Source organism: Caloenas nicobarica, chromosome Z (genome assembly GCF_036013445.1).
Source record: "Caloenas nicobarica isolate bCalNic1 chromosome Z, bCalNic1.hap1, whole genome shotgun sequence".
Classification (NCBI taxonomy): domain Eukaryota; kingdom Metazoa; phylum Chordata; class Aves; order Columbiformes; family Columbidae; genus Caloenas; species Caloenas nicobarica.
In genome coordinates this window covers 99,374,090-99,390,168 of record NC_088284.1, presented here as the reverse complement: position 1 = coordinate 99,390,168, position 16,079 = coordinate 99,374,090, and the positions used below count along the sequence as shown (strand labels likewise).

Sequence of the window (16,079 nt, the reverse complement as noted above, 5' to 3'; positions counted from 1 at the left end):
GGAAGCACTTGACTAGTGGACATTGTCTCAGTGCCAGATGTATTGGAGTACCCAGTATTTTGATTCATCCTCATGAAAAATGTGCAAAATGTCTGATAATGGTATGCAAAGAAAACGAAGGCATGTAAGTTTTAGCATTCATGCACTTCATGTGTACATCTCCTTCCCCAGGACAATCTCATCTCTCCGGAGTGAACTGATTCCACATCTGGTTAGGAAACAGTTCTCTTCTCCAACATCATTGCAGCAAAGAGTAGACAACAAAGAAGAGGACCAAAAGAAAAAGGAACAAGCATCCCTAGGTCAGTACGAGTATCAAAGATTTGATCAGGCTTTTAAAGCCCATATGCTACAGCTGAGTTATTCAGTAGAGTACAGAATTAGCCTGGAGCACTAGTTTGGGGATTTGTTTGTTGGTTGATTGGTTGTTTTTCTCTTACACTTATTTTTCAAATAGTATTGTGTGTTATATAAATATTTTTGTCCTCGCTTATTTTGCTGTAAATCAAAAGCAAGTCAGCTAGGGTTTGTGTATTTTCTCTTCTGGAATACAGTATAGGTAAATGCACTTTTGAAAATGTAATTTTAGGAGGAAGTTCCTGAAATTGCATAGGGTAACAGACTAAGCCTTAACCACCCTGCACGGGGAACTGGACAGGATCTCAGATCTTGGAATTTATTTTTAACGTTTCTGCTGTCTCCTTGTGTGACCTTGGGCAAAACATTGCATCTGTCCTGATCCCTTGATTCCCACCTGCAGAATAAAAACAAGCACTTACTCACTACATGTGATAAAATCTGCCATTCAGATGATGTGAGGCAAAGATTTCCCTTCACCAACAGTATTTTAATAGTATTCCTCTTCAGAAAGTATTTCATTAAATCCTGTCTAACTTCATGCATGTGTGTGTTCTCCAGACATTTATAGTTTCATAAAGGAAGATAATAGCTTGCTGAAACCTGCTCCAGATAACTCTTGTTGGAATGATCACAGAGGAGATATGAATGAAACTCTCCACGAAGGAAAAGTGCGCTGTTACGTCCATATAATGAAAGAGGGCCTGTGCTACCGAGTGAATACTCTTGGGTTGTATATTGAAGCTAACCGACAGGTGAGAAAAATACAGAACTGTCACGTGGGAATACAGCAGTAGTTTACGGGATACTTTACCCTCCGGGAGGGGTCCCTGCGATACAGCTGAGGGGTGTGTGGGAACTGAACCGGTGCCATGTTATCTAAGCACATCATCCTGCTGGTTGCTGGATAAGGACACGAGGCCAGGAAACAGTTCTGTCGCTAATTTACTTTTAGCTGAGAAAACCCTCATCCCACACACTCTTCTGTTTTTTGGAGGTGGCAAGACTTGCAGCCAAAGAGCCAATAAGTATGGAAAATAAGGCTGGAAGTGGCTTTGATAGCTCATTTAATCAATGTCCTCCGTGTCCTAAAGGCAAGATCAGTTCTGACTGGACTCTTCCTAGCAGATGTTTATTTAAGTGATAATGACTAAGGTTATTAATGATTTGCAGGAAGACTTAAACTACCCAAACATTCAAATTGGCTAATGCTTTCCATTATGAAATAATTATTTTATGAACAGGTTTCACTACAGTTGCACTCCAGGTAAACACAGAGGTGAAATGTTGCCCTGTTGCAACTTTCACTTTCATGCTACTGAGAATTCATAAAATAGAAGATCACAGGGGAGGATTAGAGAACTCCTGTACTAGCTAATGAGCTGATGATTAAAAGCTTTTAATATGATTTTTTTTTTTTAACTGCACTGGCTGATGCAATGTACAAGTTCTCACATCACTCTGATGGTGATAAACTTCCTGCTTTCAGGAGTGAACAAATTCCTCTCATTTTGAAAGACTTAACAGGGAGTGCAGGGGGGAAAGACTCAATATTTCTGGAAGTGGGGTTGGGAGCACGATATAGTTGTATTGGGAATCCTGGAAGTGGTTGCTGCCTTGCCTTTGCTCTCGGATTGTGTTGATTTCTTTTTCCAAAATGAATGGATGAATTTATGCAAATTAAAATTGCAGCATGGCAGAGTGAGTTCACACACTGGAGCTCTTTTTCCTTGGTGCTTGTAGAGGAGCACAGCAATAAAGTGATTTGTTTTGGAGTTAGGGCATGAGGAAGAGAGGAGGGAGGCAGCACTGGTGTCAGAAAGGAAAAACTTCCCCCAAGAATATCAGGAACAAGTGTGCCCAAAGGGTTAAAGGAGAACACCGCTTGCTAGGGGAAGTGTGCGTGTACATTTGGCAGCAGCCACTTCAGTAAAACGTTATTGAGTTGAGCCAGTCAGACTCCATGTGGGTTTTCTTGCGTTGTTTTTGTTGGGGTTTTTTTTGTTTTTTTTCTAACCTAAATATTCTACATTTTGGTCAGTTCAGGAAATGTGTTTGCTCCTGGGTGGTACACAGAATTAGTGTTTTGAAATCACATTGGGGCCTTCAACGCTGGAAAGGATTTTCTTTGAATTTTTAACTTTTCCAGAATGGTAAAATTTCTAAGGAAACTATGTGGAGGTAAAACATAAAATGGAACTTAATGAGAGGTTGTGAGAAAGGAGTTCCTTTTTGCAGTGCCACTGCATTTTGTTTCTCTTGCTAATCCTCATAAAAGATACACATTTAATTTTATCTGCTTTTTTTTTTTTTTTACTTGTTTTGTTGGTCTCTAAGGAAGACTTTTGGTGTCTTGTTTCCTCTTTTCTTGGTCTTCACAGACCAGATTCTGATTCCCTGGCTGCAAAGCTGGGACATGTAACTTTGCTGTCCAAGAGGACAGGCTCATGGAGCAGTAGCAGTCCAGTCCAGTAGCCATGGGAAGGAATGGCATCCTAACCCATTGCCCTTCTGGTGAGGAAACACTTTACTCACATCATTTCACTTCCAGCTGGGTTTATGGATGCCTGCAGCCTGTGTGTGGGCAGGTGGGTTCAGGAGAGAGTTATCTTCAATAGCAGGAAATAGTTTCTTTGTAAGATGAATTAAATCCAAACACATCTTAAATCTTCCCTTGACCCAGGCACTCCCTCTGACTCCTGCCCCCTCTCTAACCTTCCTTTTCAGAGCAAAATGCTTGAGCTGGTAGCGTTCTTGGGTCAACCCTCAAGCTGCGCTACCATGGACTGATTCTAATAAGGGCTTTGCTCTGGCCAACAAAATCCTTTATTTATTTCATCACACCACCTTTCCACTGAGGAGGGCAAGAGCCTTTCCTCATTTATTTCCCTTCCCACAGAGCAACACTGGGCAGTAGGAATCTTTCCAGCCTATGCTGTAGGTATCCTTTGGTGTGTATTCCTCTCTTGGATCTATCTGTTGTGGCCGCCCAGTTATGTGTTAAGTGAGGACAACATCTCTTCACCAGCATTATGCAGACAGATTGGCTTCGTTTGTGGTGTTTTGGTAAGTGGGTAGTTTTCTGTCATGCCCGCACCTTGGACTGAAGAATCGTACCTGCTCTTGTTTTTTAAAAAACAAAGAAAACACTGATGGGAAGGACCATCTTCAAGAGGTAAAGAGCTACAGATGTGGAAATGTCTGCTGGGGATAACAGGCAACCTGAAATGATAGCTCAGAGGTGTGAGCTCATCTGAGCTCATCTCACTCACCTGAATGAAGCATCAACTGTGAAAACTCTTATCATATGAAAAACAGCACTATTTATCCATCCTTGTATGCTGGAAGGGAAACGGGCTGGTCATATTATGAATATCCAAACAACTTTCTGCAGGTATCATCTCATTTGAGATCTTGAGATATATTTTTCTGATCTGATCCCAACTTCTTCAGATCTGTGGGATCTGCTTCTTGAGGTTCACTCCTCCCTAGCCATCAGCTCTTGTTATCCCAGCTTTCTAAGGAAGTCATTTTACACAATCATACTGTATGGCAACTCTTTCACAGCAGCTTTGGAAATTGCTGGCAACTCTCAGCCAAATTTAACAGAGCAATAGAGATCTCAAAGATAAACCTTCTTAAGAGTTTTGTGAAAATAGGTGCCTGGGTAGAGAAAAGAGAGACTTAATGAGTGCCGCTTCCTCCTCTTGGGCAAACCCAGTTACACCATCGCTGTGCTGAGGCTCCAGTTGACCTCCAAGACGGACAGTCAGTGCATACGTCCTGGCTGCCAACACCGTGTGTGCAGCTCCACACCAGCCCTAGCACACACTGCCTCTCACCCAGGCATGCGATTTGTCATGACACAGACCTCTGAGCACTCCTGCATCACTTTGTCGCCTTCTCTATCTCCTGTGTTTCTGTGACTGCCTTCTCTGTCCTGCCACAATGCATCACACATTGCATCACCACTCAAGTAACTCTGCACAGCCCCATGTCTGTGTGTTGCAGTGAGACTCCCACCTCCCCTGAAATCCCCATCTGTGCTGTCATCGCCTCTTCTGTGGTGTGTGACCTTGGCCCCAGCCTGACGCCAGGAGATGCAGAATGCCTCAGGCTGCTCTTTCACCCAGAAAAGGAGGAATGATGGAGTGATATCCCATCCTTTTACAGCACTGGCTCCTCTTTCTTTTCAGGAGCCGGTTCAGAATTGCTCTCCATGGATTCATTCTTGGCTACCTCATGGGCCATGTCTCTCTTACCATCGCTGCTTTGTCTGCTTATCTAACACCTGCCTTCTCTCTGTCGAGTGCCTTTTCTTCTTCAGCTTTCTACCATCTGGAATAGCCACTTGATCAACTTTAGTTTCTTTTTCCTTAAACATCTGAAATACTTTCTCGTTGCCTGTACCTTGCCTGCTACTTTATCGAGAGGGCTGATCATAGTTATCTTTTTATCCCAGTTTACTTGTTTATATTTTAGATTACTTGCTTCTCTCTCTTGCATTACTGAACAGTGTAAAACACGTTGAACTGCACTTGCAATAGCAGATGCTGGACATGGTAGTAATGTGCGGGATGTCCCAGTGTTCAGCTGGAGCCAGCGTGCTCACTGATGAGCATCCACTGCTTCTCCACAGGTGGGAAGCCGAGATGAAAGGAGACACGCAGTACCCTGCAGTGGAAGTGTACCTGTCTCCTTTACCAAAGGGGAAGATGATAAATCACACATGTATCTGGTTGCAGATACAAAATGCAGAAACATACATTTTCCTAGAAGTTAAAATGTTTATGATATACTCATAGCTGCAATGGAAACCAAAGCCATCTTTGAGTTGTTTATGTAACATGCGGGTACAGCACTGTCACATTAACTTGTGATGTGGGTTTTTCCTTCCAGGTTCCCAAGTTATTGCTTCATCTGGGTCTGGAAGAGCCACTGGTTCATGGGTCTGCACAGATCACTGACAGAGGCATGGTAAGTGTTCCCTTTCTCTGCTCTTTCAATACAGTTTGCATGCCCTTTTCTTCAAGAACTGCTTCCTAAAATTCAGTCTCACTGTTGGAAGTGAAACTGAGTTCTGAAGTACAGAATTAAAATGTGAATGATACAGCCCAGAGTCTCCACATAGGCTCACTCATGGGTTCCTGCCTTTCAGTCTCTGTTTTTAAAAATGTTTGGTAAAAATTCTATCTTATTCCCAAGCCAGACACCGCAGTCTCTTGTTCCCTAATGGCAGTTCATGGTAGGTGAGCAGTTTGCCTCCCAAAGGGCACTAAACTCAGAAAGGGTCAGTATTTTAGCTCTGCTGCTTCTTAAAGCATTTTGGTTGAATACCAGCTTCAAGCCTCCTTTTCAGGTCTCACTGGGCAAACCCTCATGAAATCAGTGAGTACCAGCAGGACTATTCTTACTGTGGTTACCTTACTGCATAAGGCCTACAGCGATGGACCAGCCGATGCAGTTTTACCAAGCTAATGGACCTCAGGAAGACTGTGCAACTCTCTGCCTACAGGATGGGCCCCAGATTTTTAGGTCTTTGCTCAGCCAAGGATCCCTAAGGGTAGAGCAGGGTACACTTTACTGAAGAGTGATTGAGATATGCTGTTTGGAACACAGGTATGGAGAACACACATCAGAGAGATCCAGGTACTTTTGCCAGTTTCTGTTCTTTTCTTCCCTAGGTTGGATCAGACAGCATCATTGGGTCATCCACACAAGTGGGAGAGAAGACATCCATTAAACACTCCATCATCGGCAGCATGTGTACCATAAAAGACAAAGTTAAGATAACAAACTGCATCATCATGAATTCTGTTACAATTGAGGAAGGGTATGTCACCTCTTTGTATCTTGGTCCCCTAAACTTGCGGTTTCTTTTTCTAGATAGATTCTGAGTCAGTAATTTTTGTCCTGTAAGCAATCCTCAGCCAGAACAGTTGATACCGGGAGTGTGTGACCGAGTCAGAAATAGGTCTCTATAAACATGCTACAAATGCACAAGCAAGTTGAATTAATGAGGTGGCTGCAGTCTTGGAATATAAATGTCGTCTTTTTAGAGGAAATCATATCATATTCAGAATGTGTAAGTAGTTGAGTCTGTGTGAGCTTGTGTGTCATCCAAGCTTTATTTTAGTGGCTGGGTCTATGAATATACCTAAAATACTTGGGGCACGAAGCATATTTTAAAGTGGTACACTTACTAGCTACAAATGTTATCATCTTTGAAGATTACAGCTTCACCTAAAATGTCATTTTCTTTGGCGCTTTTTTGTCATCTTGCAGCTTTACTTTACCATTGTGTATGTTGAGTAATAGGATAAGTGAATAAACTTTTCAAAGAGGAAATCTGCCAGCTAGTCGAGGTTTCCCGTGCATTAGAGACACTAACTAAATAGGTAGCCTTGAGCTGTTCATTTCCAAATGTGGGAAAAGTGGCCTATCTGTAGTTGTTGCTGTCTGCATGCTCCCATCTTTCCATACATGCTGGCTTCCTGTGGATGTCAGTGGAGAGGAAACTGCTGATTGAGTCTGTGCAGGCCTGTATTAATTCCCTGCTCCTTCATGGCTTGAGGTTTGCTTAGGGCCTCAGGAAAAAGGCCAAACTCCTAAAAAATGCCAAGTTGGCTCTGAAAGTTGCATATCATAAAAACAAAAAACCCCAAAGGATGTGGGGTCTATGGAGGATACTGCTGTTACATAACTAAATTACAGGTACGTATGGTACCTTACTGCCAAGTGTTTGTCTTTAATAGAAATCCACAGTAACTTCAAGCACATCATAAATCAGAATTCTGTTGAGCATAGAAAATAGCTGGTTTCCAGTTCAATCACAAATGGATCCGGTATGGCAGTATCACAAGCACTGCTGTCACAAGAAGTACCGGAACCTCTCTCATTTGATCATGAGACCCTCTGTCATTTTGATTAATGAATTGATGCCACAGTGGTAATGGTGTGGTTTTGCATATGAGGTGAGTGGCTCTACCATTAAATCACATAGGCAGCTAAGTGTATAAATAGTGCTATTTTTATGAAGAGTCCAAAATCAGCTTGTGTTTGTCTGCACTGGTATATAGTATTGTTCACTTCTAAATCAAGCCCAGAGTCAAATTCCACAAAACTTCACAAGCATCATAAAGATGGTGATATATTATTTTTTAAGAGGGATGAACTAACTTTTGAGGTAACATTTTTGTGAATTTCTGGAAAACAATGTCATCCCTAGTCACTCTTGGTGAAAACAATGTAACCAGATTGAGTGAAAAACCTCGTATTCCCTGGGGGTTTATCCCCTTTAGCTGCTCTGTGGTTACTGCACACTGAGGCACTGGAGTTGAATTTGTAATTATTCCTCTCCAACCAGAATTAAAATTTTTGACCATGGAGTTTTATTTCAAAGCATACTGTAATTTGTATTGTGTAGATCTGCACAGATACCGAGCTGATAAAGTATTTCTTATTGTATCATGACAAATCTTAAGCTTAGAGGGGTATGAAGTCATGCACACACAGGTAGAAAGGTACAGAAATATCCTAGCTGCTGAGTTTTGTTGAAAGAAGTCTTGCTTGTAACTTAGTGAAGAATTCTATGTACTTTGACCCTCTTTGACTTTTATTAAATCTGATAGATTTTTGTTAAAATGTGAATGATTCTTATACGTGTTGATGGATCCATTTGCAACAGGTGGATGAATTATATGTGGTTTTGCTTTAAACTGCCCACAATGGACAACTTATCTTCACAAACATCTCTTCTCCCAAGTGTCTCTAAAATAACGCAGGCTTTATCTCATCACCAACTTCAGAAAACATCTTGGACTTTAATTGGAAAGTCAGTATATGTTGGCTGATGAGTCGAAGTGAGCATATAAAGTGCCTTGACAGATCTAATTTATTTTTTGTTGCATAGCAAATGTCTAACAAGTAAGCCGATTTTAACACCGTCTAAAGTATTGCATGTTATAAAGTTCCGGAATTGCACTGAGAAGTGGATAAAAACTGTGTCACTTAAAGAATATACATCTTAATTGTTTTATCTCTCAATGGTTTCCCTGTAATGTGATTTGATGATTCTCTGCCATAGTTCCTGCGGCTTCAAGATCCACAAATTACATCTCCAAAACATAAAAAGGTTTCAAATAGCCTCACCGCATTTGATACCAGCTTCTGAAACAGATAAATAGATTGTTCCTGGGCAGATGGGAACATCACAAGGTGCTTAGAACAAAACTAGGTTCCTGTTAGGCTGTGGTTGGCTCATTATTGGAGAAAAAGAGGTTATGACCTAGATGATGACGACCTTCCCACCCGAATGGATCAAGGGTTAGCTTGGGCAGAGCCATTACATACTGTTTGCAAATTACGATCTGTTCTCCAGCAATGGCTGGTGCATTTAGTACTCTGGAGGACCAGTAGCAGGGTTTTTTCTTTTCCCTGGTGCGTAGGGCTTCTGTTACGTTATATGTGTCTCCCGTGAAGTGATTTGAGTAGATATGAATCCCTCCCTTAGAAGAGATTACAGGGGATTAAAGAAGTTAGTAATGTGTGCAAAATAATTGGTAGTCCTTTCTTAATGTGTTTCCCACTGCGCAGCTAATTCTTCCATCAATGAGGCAATAAAATAGCGAAGATTACATGTGTACTGAATGATGGACATACTTGACCAAGCTGGGAGGGATGTAATTTATACAACAGCACAAGTGCTGAGAGATGCTGCCTGCCCAGGTGACAGCCTGCAGCAATGATCAGTTCCTGTTTCCCTCTGTATGGCTCCCCAGAGCTCAGTGACAAATGACCACACTGAGTTACATAGTTGGAGAAAATCTACTAATCAAGCTGAAATTATAGGCCACTTGAAAACTTTGTGTATCCAAATGCTCCTGCAGTAGCTGCAGGTGTCCTCAGTCTCTGTAGTAGCTTGGGGCAGCCCCTTGTGTTTGTTCTGTTTGCGGTGGAGGTGGTGTCGTACAACAGGGTCCCTGCATTGCTGTGGCTTTGGTGCAGGAGTCCCCTGGAACAAGCTGTAACACTGGCACACTGACCAAAACTTGTTCTGAAGGGTGATTGTGCCATTTCCAAATGAGAAGTGATGTCTCTGATAGATTTATCCCCCCTGATGAGCAAGACTGGAAAACTGGTGACAACAGACAAAGAGAAGGCTGAGATGCTCGGCAACTTTTTTGCCTCAGTCTTCACTTGAGGTTGTTGAGCCTGGAGAACAGAGGCCTCCAGGGAGAACTTTTTGCAGACTTTTGAGTACTTAAAGGGGGCTTATAAGAAAGATGGGGGCCTGTTGTGATAGGACAAGGGGCAATGGTTTTAAACTAAAAGTGGGGAGATTTAGACTAAATGTAAGGAAGAAATTACTTACAATGAGGGTGGTGAAACACTGGCCCAGGTTGCCCAGAGAGGTGGTGGATGCCCCATCCCTGGAGACATTTAAGGCCAGTCTGGACGGGGCTCTCAGCAACCTGATCTGGTTGAAGATGTCCCTGCTCATGGCAAGGGGTTGGACTAGATGAGCTTTGGAGGTCACTTCCAACCCAAATGATTCTGTGATTCTAACTCCACCCTGATCTCTTCATAGAACAGAAATTACTGCTGTTGGGACTTGCACACAGTCTGGCAATGAATTATACTGACCTGAGTGACATAACTGTGTTTCATTTGGTACATAGAAATGCTTAGCTTCCCTGAAATGAGACCTACATAGGGATGGATGAATTTACTTCCAGGTTCCTGTTTTGGCTTTTGTTATGGCAGTTGGTGGTTGGTTTGGTTGTGTTGTTGGTTGGTTGGTTTTTGTTGTTGTTGGGTTTGTTTGGGGTTTGTGGTTTGTCGGGTTTTTTGTTTGATTGGGTTTTTTAATTATTATTTTGTTGGGTTTGGTGGTGGGGTTTGTTTCTTTGTTTTTTCCAAACATTTGCTTTATTTTTACCCATCTTGTAGTTTTACTTAGTTTCTTAATTTCTGGCAGAAGGAACATCTAATTGCTCTGGTCGTACAGACCTTGTGCTGAAGTGCTCTGAGCATTACAAATAATATTAACAGGAAAAGCATGTCGAATCCTTTATTCCATCCCTGCAGATAAAGATTTCGAAATCTCTTGTTTGTTAGTAAAACTATCTCAGTGTATACACTTACTGAAAGGAGATTGGCCATTTTGTCATGTGTGCAGTATATCCTTCTTCCTTGGTCATGGAAAATGAATGTTTTCGTGGGAAAGATTCAAGAGATGGGACTACAGTGGGGAAAAAAAACCTTTTTCTTTGGACTACTTAGAGGTTAGTTGAGGAGGCAAGTATGAGAAGCTTGGATAAGTATCAAGTCCACAGTAAGCCACGCTTAGTTAAGCCATGTCAATCTTGGTTCAGGAACTGTAAGACTGGGATTGCAGATGTGACTGAGGTTCTCGTGTGTGTGCAGGGGCAGGAGCTATTGAACAATAACCTTGTCTCCTTGTTGTGTTTGTAAAGTTTACAGTATGTTGGTGGAACTACATAAAAACATACTACCCCAAAAGAACTGCTGAAATTCCCCATAAGACGCGCTGCTAAGGTTAGCTTTTGGAAAGCGAAGGGGTTAAAAAGACAAGCAGATTTGTTTCAGGTCAGGCTGCACATGATGCCAGCAAACTGCAGAGCCTGTCAGCATCAGGGAACTCGGAATGCAAGGGAGGTGACACCAAGCGCTGCGGGTTACGAAAGCTGCGGGGAGGTGACGTGAATATTGAGGACAGAGGGAAAGCGAGACAAGTCCCAGGAGGAGATGTGGTAAACCTTGAGGAGTTCTGACTCGCTGGGTGGAAAGAAAAGGCTGGATTAAAAATTTGAATGAAGGACTAAAGTACCCAGATTTGTGGAGGAAGGACTGGCACCAAAAATGTTATGTCAGCCAGAATGAACGTCCTCTTTGCTCAATCATGTGAAGATAGTAAGTTACGTGTTGGATTTTCTTAAAGGTGTTCTGGCTACCTGTGTGAAAGTAGATGGCACAGATGCTGTAATGTTACTCAGTAAGGGGACTAGAGAGAGACCACGTGTGACTGGTTAAAGGCTACTCTGGTTTACCACATGTCTCCAATTTATTGCTACTTTCTATGAGAAAATGTGCAAAGGAAGAAAACAACAAGCAAGACAAGCTGGATTGACTACTAACTGCAGATTGATTGCGAAGTTTATTGGTTGTTTCCTCAATAGCGCCAAATCAGCACCTGATGTAGAAACAGTCAGCAGTTTGAAGAAAGTTCTAATTAAAACCAGGATGGAATTGAGAGTTTATTGGGGTTCAGCACATAAGTAGGTTTTTTCCCCTTGGATAATGGCAGTACAAAGGAATGATCCTATTGCCAAGGCGACATTTGTTGAAATAGTAAAATATATTTTACAGTAAATTCCCTCATGAGAAGGAATGAAGATATGAAATTGTTTCCAGCACCATAGCTTGCAAAGCTGGAAATAAAGATTTGCTTACGCTGGGATTCCCAAACATTTTGTATCTTGAACCATTTTTTAAGATGGCTCTGGTCTTCTTGACACTTGGTCTCACACCACTGTGTGAGCTGCCCCCCTGCCCTATGCTCACCCTAGAAATAAGAATTACTTTAGAATAGATATTGCAGAAAGCACATGTAAAGTGAGAACTTGATTCAGAAAAGGCACATGTTTAGCTTAACTATATGGATAAAATATATATATGGATAAAGTATATTGTGGATGTCGATAAACATGAATGTATGAAGAAAGCTAGGTATAGTCCTTGCATGTAAAAAAGAGCTATTATTTCTCTTGATTGTGTATTAATTATGTTTTGTCCTTTTTGTCACACCTCTTGCTTTTAAACTGTAAATGTTTTTGCTCAGGAACCATCATTTTCATTCTACTATTTAATTCAATGCATGTTCTGTATAAGATACTGAATAGAGACAACCTCTGGCTGGCAGAATTTGCTTTCAGGAAGACAAATTGAAGAAGAAAGGGCAAACTAGGAAAGCAGTGAGCAGGAAGCGGTTGGGCTACTTGCAGGGCTACTTTCAGTTACTTTCAACTGAAGTCAAATTCTGCCGTATCTAATGTATTTAGGATATTTCTCATATAGTACCTATTATCTTGTGAATGTCTGGACCATTATTACTAGCAGCTCCTCCAAAAAAAATTTTTCTTCTGGCTAGCTTCCTGGTACATCGATCTGTCTTAAATAAATCGCCTGTTCTTTGATCTCAGATGCAGATGTTTCCCTGAGAGTGCAGGGAGCTCTTCACAATTTTCCAATCGTCTAGTACATCAAATGTTGAACTTAAACCACAGATCATCTCTGAAAAGTGGCATTTTAAAACAGCTCTTCTCATTCTTCTGGTCTGCTTCTTCAGGTGGCTGGGGTTATGTCAGACTTCAGAACTGTAAATAAGCTTCTGCCTCCTGCTAGCCACATGGGTCTAATTGGGGATGGGGATTTTTCACAAGCAACTGGTTGCTGTTGGGTTGTTGTGGGAATCCAGGTGTAAATATCTCTGATGCTCTTGAAAATCTTCCCCAACCTGGGTATGGAAAAGGAAGAGCTTATCACATTGTGCCAGAATCGTGCGTGTAAGTTCATAAGGGGACTGTGGGGTTGAACAAGTTCAGCTTGGCTCTAAGATGGCAGGCTCTATTTGTAAGGGTGACATTTAGAAAATCCTTTTTCTCCATCAGCCTAGCCCATATGATACAGAAGCTGATTTAACCAATAATGTCCTATGGAGAGCTACAGCTCTCGACCCAGAATTGCCCTTGAAAAACCCCACAGAAAGTGTCTTTCTATTGTGTATGCCAGTTACCCTGCTCAGCCTGACTGCCAGCTAGCGAGAAAGTAAAGCAAACCCAGAGATGAGAGCGAATATATAATTTTTCTGCTTTGTTGCCTTCACATAGACATCTATAGCTTTTCCCAGGCATCAGCTGAGTGTCTGTAAAATCGTGCAGGACGTGGCCTTCCCATTCTGCAAAAGAGAATCCAGAGGGAGCTCAGTTTTCCTGCGTGTGGGGTTTCCTGGTGTAAAGCTCCTTGCAGCGTACTTTTGCTGAAGTGTGCAAAACCAAGCTCACAGCTACATAAAAGGCCACCAATTTGTTTGTTCCAAGATCAGATGGATTTAACTGAAGTTTCAGAGGTGAGGCACAACCTTCCAGGCGACCTCCCCCCACAGCCTAAGTTTCACTTAATAAAACACATTAAGGTAGGTTTGAGGCAATCCTTTAAGGTCAGTTGAACTTTCACTGGAAAATACGAGTGCTGGCAAGTATATATAATATGTAATGCAAAATGTTTAGGGTGTGGGGAAGAAGTGTAAAGGAGCCATACCACAGTGATGAGCTTGGCTAGAAAAGAGACATGAAACAAGTTTCTTAGCGAAAACACCCTCAGAGACGGGTGAAGAATTTAGGGGGGTTGGTAGAATGTTTTTGTTACCCCCAAGGGGAAAAACAGGAGATCAAAGCCCAAATTCACTTAAGAATGCTTGCTTTGAAATGTATCTATAAATTATAGCACGTACTGCTGGCATCTATTGTAGTCTTTGGTATTTACTTGAGTGTATAATGTGAGATTCACAGTGCCCTGAGTTCGCTTGTTAGTGTGTAAAAGCGTGTCAGTGTAAAAATGTTTTGGTGTGTAAAGCATGCTGGTGAAGGCATTTCAGGTTCGTCAGTTGCCTAGTGGTGGTTTTGGCTCTTCTCTGTTTTCCTGTGGTCTTTGTGCCTCGCTCCTGTGATCGCATGTCCCAGCCACCAACTCCCTAGCTAACGGGGGATTCCTTGAGGGGTTGCTGGTAGGTTTTAGAACTCTACTTGCCTCCTTGCCACCTCTCAGCGTTATTAAGGTGCCTGTTGTGCCTGTTATCTTCTTGGTCAGGGCAGAATGGGATGTTGCTCCCAGGGGAATCCACAGCTGTTACCCCTCAGTCAGCAAAGTAGCTGCCGAGGCATGTCACCCTTTGCTTTTAACTCCTGAATTAGTCTCTCCATTTCGTAGCTCATCTGAAGAAGCAAGAGACCCAACTTCATGGCATAGCGGAGCAGCACCAACAGGCTGTCCCAAGCTTTGTGCTCCGGGCTCTTTCTTCCTCGTGAGTGTATAGTTTTAAGTGTTGCATTTTAGACACCTCATTTGCTTTGCTGCCCAACAGAGATTATGTCGGGTTTTTGGCACAATTGGATTAAACTAGCAGACCTGGATAACTTCCATTGGCATTTCAGGAGATTTGCTGTAAGGCAAACCTGTGACATTCATACCTTCCTAAGCTTGCACAACTAGGGCGAGAGCTGCAGTTGAGGTCTTGACCTCAGTTACTTAAGCCCCTTTCTCCCAGGAGTGTTCATCACTTTAATCACAGAGTCCTAAATAATCAGTGGGTAGCCTGTAATTAGGGGGTTGTGTCTTGGACTCCTGCAGCCTGCTCCTGGTGTGCTGAGCGCTGGGTATTTTGATTTCCCGTTCCCCCAAAGGATGTTTGATCTCAGATTTACACTTGAGAAAATTAAGAAGGGTACGGTACCTCAGTCCCCTGGCAATCTTCCTGCTTTCAGTGGTAGGTGCCTTGCTTTTCCTAAGTATCGCAGCGCTGCAACGATTGACACACTTGATTTAAGAGTTTGATTTATAGACTGATACTCAGGCTGAAAGTCAGCAGTTCCAGGGCTGCGTAAATCAGCCTGTCTCTGGGACTAATACTTCCTTATTTATAATTTCGACAGGAGATTGAATTCTTTCTCAATTCTTTACATTTCTTTCAGATGTAATCGACCACCCTGTCCTCTGGTTTAAAGCTATGTGACTTTGCCACAAATAGAGGGAGGGGAAAGTAAGCCGAGTCCAGGAATTGCTGTGCTATAAAAGCTCCATATTGTATGCTCTTGGACTTTGCTTTCTCCCAGCTTCCTTCAAGCCCACACAAGAGATGGACTTGAGGTTTTTTGGCTTTCTTCCCCTCTCCCCTCCCTCCATACATAGGCTGACCTTTTAGAAAAATAAATAAAAGATAAAGAAGGACCTGGAATGTTGCAGAATGTGTGTACATTTTGCTCTCTGTTGTTTTCTGCTGGGATTAGTTGTTTACAATGGGGGAGAGAGGGAGGGCAGAGGAAGGGAGGTCTGTGGCCTTAACTGAAATTAGTGGCATTTCAGAGTGATCTTGTTAGGTGGTCTGCAGTTTAAAGACCTAAATCCTTGTAATCCCCCCATGCCTCCTTGGCCACTACGCCTTTTGCTCTTGTTCTCTCACTTTCAAAAAAACCCACCCCAAAGTCAGCCTCTCTGTGTCTCAGATGCAGGCGCGGAACAGACCCGCATGGACGCATACACAGGCGTCCAGCACACTCGCCTTCATATGCTTCCATTTGCACATTGTACCTGTACAACAAATTAACGTCTTCGCTACATCTGTTCCCGCTACAGGACTGGGCTTGTAAAATGCTCTCTCTAGAATGCAGACACACACTGAATATTTTTATTTATTTTCTGAAAAACACCCAGCTGCCAGACTTTCAGTTTGTGATCACACTTAAAACAAATTCAAATTGAAATTTCAGCCATAAATCAAATGCCCCAAATTAGTTCCTCTTGTGGGTTTGAACATGCTCTTTGGATTTTAAGGTCAGAAGATATCCGTTTTCACCGTGCTGAAAAGTTTAAAAATATACTACATTTTCGGGAAAAAAAAATAAATATGGTTTGCATTATAAAGC

General features: G+C 42.2%; 1 protein-coding gene across 1 annotated transcript in view; it reads left to right on the top strand.

Annotated features, from left to right (window-relative positions):
- EIF2B3 (eukaryotic translation initiation factor 2B subunit gamma) overlaps positions 1–16,079 on the top strand; it is a 98,526-nt gene that overhangs the window by 67,514 nt on the left and 14,933 nt on the right. The window contains exons 7-10 of the mRNA XM_065656805.1: positions 172–302; positions 919–1,112; positions 5,257–5,334; positions 6,042–6,190. Coding sequence (XP_065512877.1) covers positions 172–302; positions 919–1,112; positions 5,257–5,334; positions 6,042–6,190 — 552 coding nt within the window. The remainder of the gene's footprint in view (positions 1–171; positions 303–918; positions 1,113–5,256; positions 5,335–6,041; positions 6,191–16,079) is intronic.